This window comes from Alligator sinensis, unplaced genomic scaffold (genome assembly GCF_000455745.1).
Source record: "Alligator sinensis unplaced genomic scaffold, ASM45574v1 scaffold1332_1, whole genome shotgun sequence".
Lineage (NCBI taxonomy): Eukaryota > Metazoa > Chordata > Crocodylia > Alligatoridae > Alligator > Alligator sinensis.
The window spans coordinates 117,970-119,022 of NW_005842965.1; the positions used below are offsets into that span (position 1 = coordinate 117,970).

General features: G+C 65.4%; 1 protein-coding gene across 1 annotated transcript in view; it reads right to left on the bottom strand.

Moving 5' to 3' along the window:
• Positions 1–85: 85 nt before the first annotated feature.
• The window catches only part of SLC11A1 (solute carrier family 11 member 1), a gene marked incomplete at its 5' end in the record, with an annotated part of 7,070 nt that continues 6,102 nt past the window's right edge, over positions 86–1,053 (bottom strand). The window contains 1 exon segment of the mRNA XM_006036461.2: positions 86–178. Within this exon segment, the coding sequence (XP_006036523.2) occupies positions 86–178 (93 nt within the window).

Consider the following 1,053-nt stretch of genomic DNA (forward strand, 5'->3'; position numbering starts at 1 on the left):
CGAGCGGGCGCCGCGCCCCCCCCGCCCCCCGCCAGGTCCTGTGGGGTCCAAGCCACGCTGCTCCGTGCCTCAGTTTCCCTCCCTCTTAGTGTGTGAGCTGCGAGGGCAGGGCCTGGCGCTGCTGGGCTGGGGGCAGCGGGGCACATGTCCTCCCGGTGTGCTCAGGCCCCTGGGGGCTCTGGGAGTGGGGGGGGCGCGGGTTATGTTGAGCCCAGGGTGTTTGGCAACCCCCGGCGGAGCTCTGGGAGGCGGGGAGGGGTTGAACAGCAGCTTCACCTCCCTGCAAAGAGGACGGAGCTGGGCTGTTCCCAGTGGGGGCAGATGACAGGACAAGGAGCAATGGGCTCCAGCTGCAGCAAGGGACGTTGAGGTTGGATATTAGGAACAACTTTCTCGCCAGGAGGGCGGCGAAGCGCTGGAGCAGGCTCCCCAGAGAGGTGGCAGCATCTCCATCCTTGGAGGTGTTTAAGCCCCAGGTAGACAAAGCCTTGGCTGGGATGGTGTAGCTGGGGCTGGTGCTGCTTGGAGCAGGGGCTGGACTGGATGTGACTCCCGAGGTCCCTGCAGCCCTGGTCGTGTCTGAGTCTGTCGTCCCGCCAAGGGGTGCACACGCCAACAGTTATACTGCTTTTTGCTTTGATCTTAAACAATACCATGGTGCCAGCGCCTCCCCCCTCCCACAGGAGAAAACTGGGGGGAAAAACACAACGGGAACATCACGAGGTCCCTTCAGAAACCCACGGGGCATCGATGCCTTGAACCCGGTGCCCGGCTCGGGTGCCCGCAGCCCCGGGAGGAGAGAGGAGAGCTGGAGACGGTGCGGAGCAGGGCAGCAAGCAGGCCCGGGGGCTGCGGAGGGGCTTGCTAGGAGCAGAGACTGAGGCCAGGCCTAGGAGAGACGCCGGAGGGGACAGGAGCAGGGTTTGCATTGCACTGAACGGGGAGGAGAAAGTCCCTGGGGTTTATTCCTGCCCGTCTCTGCCCGGACAGAGCGGGGATCCTGGCACGGGCAGCTGCCAACCAAGCCCAGGCCGTCCTGTCCCCCCGCGGGGC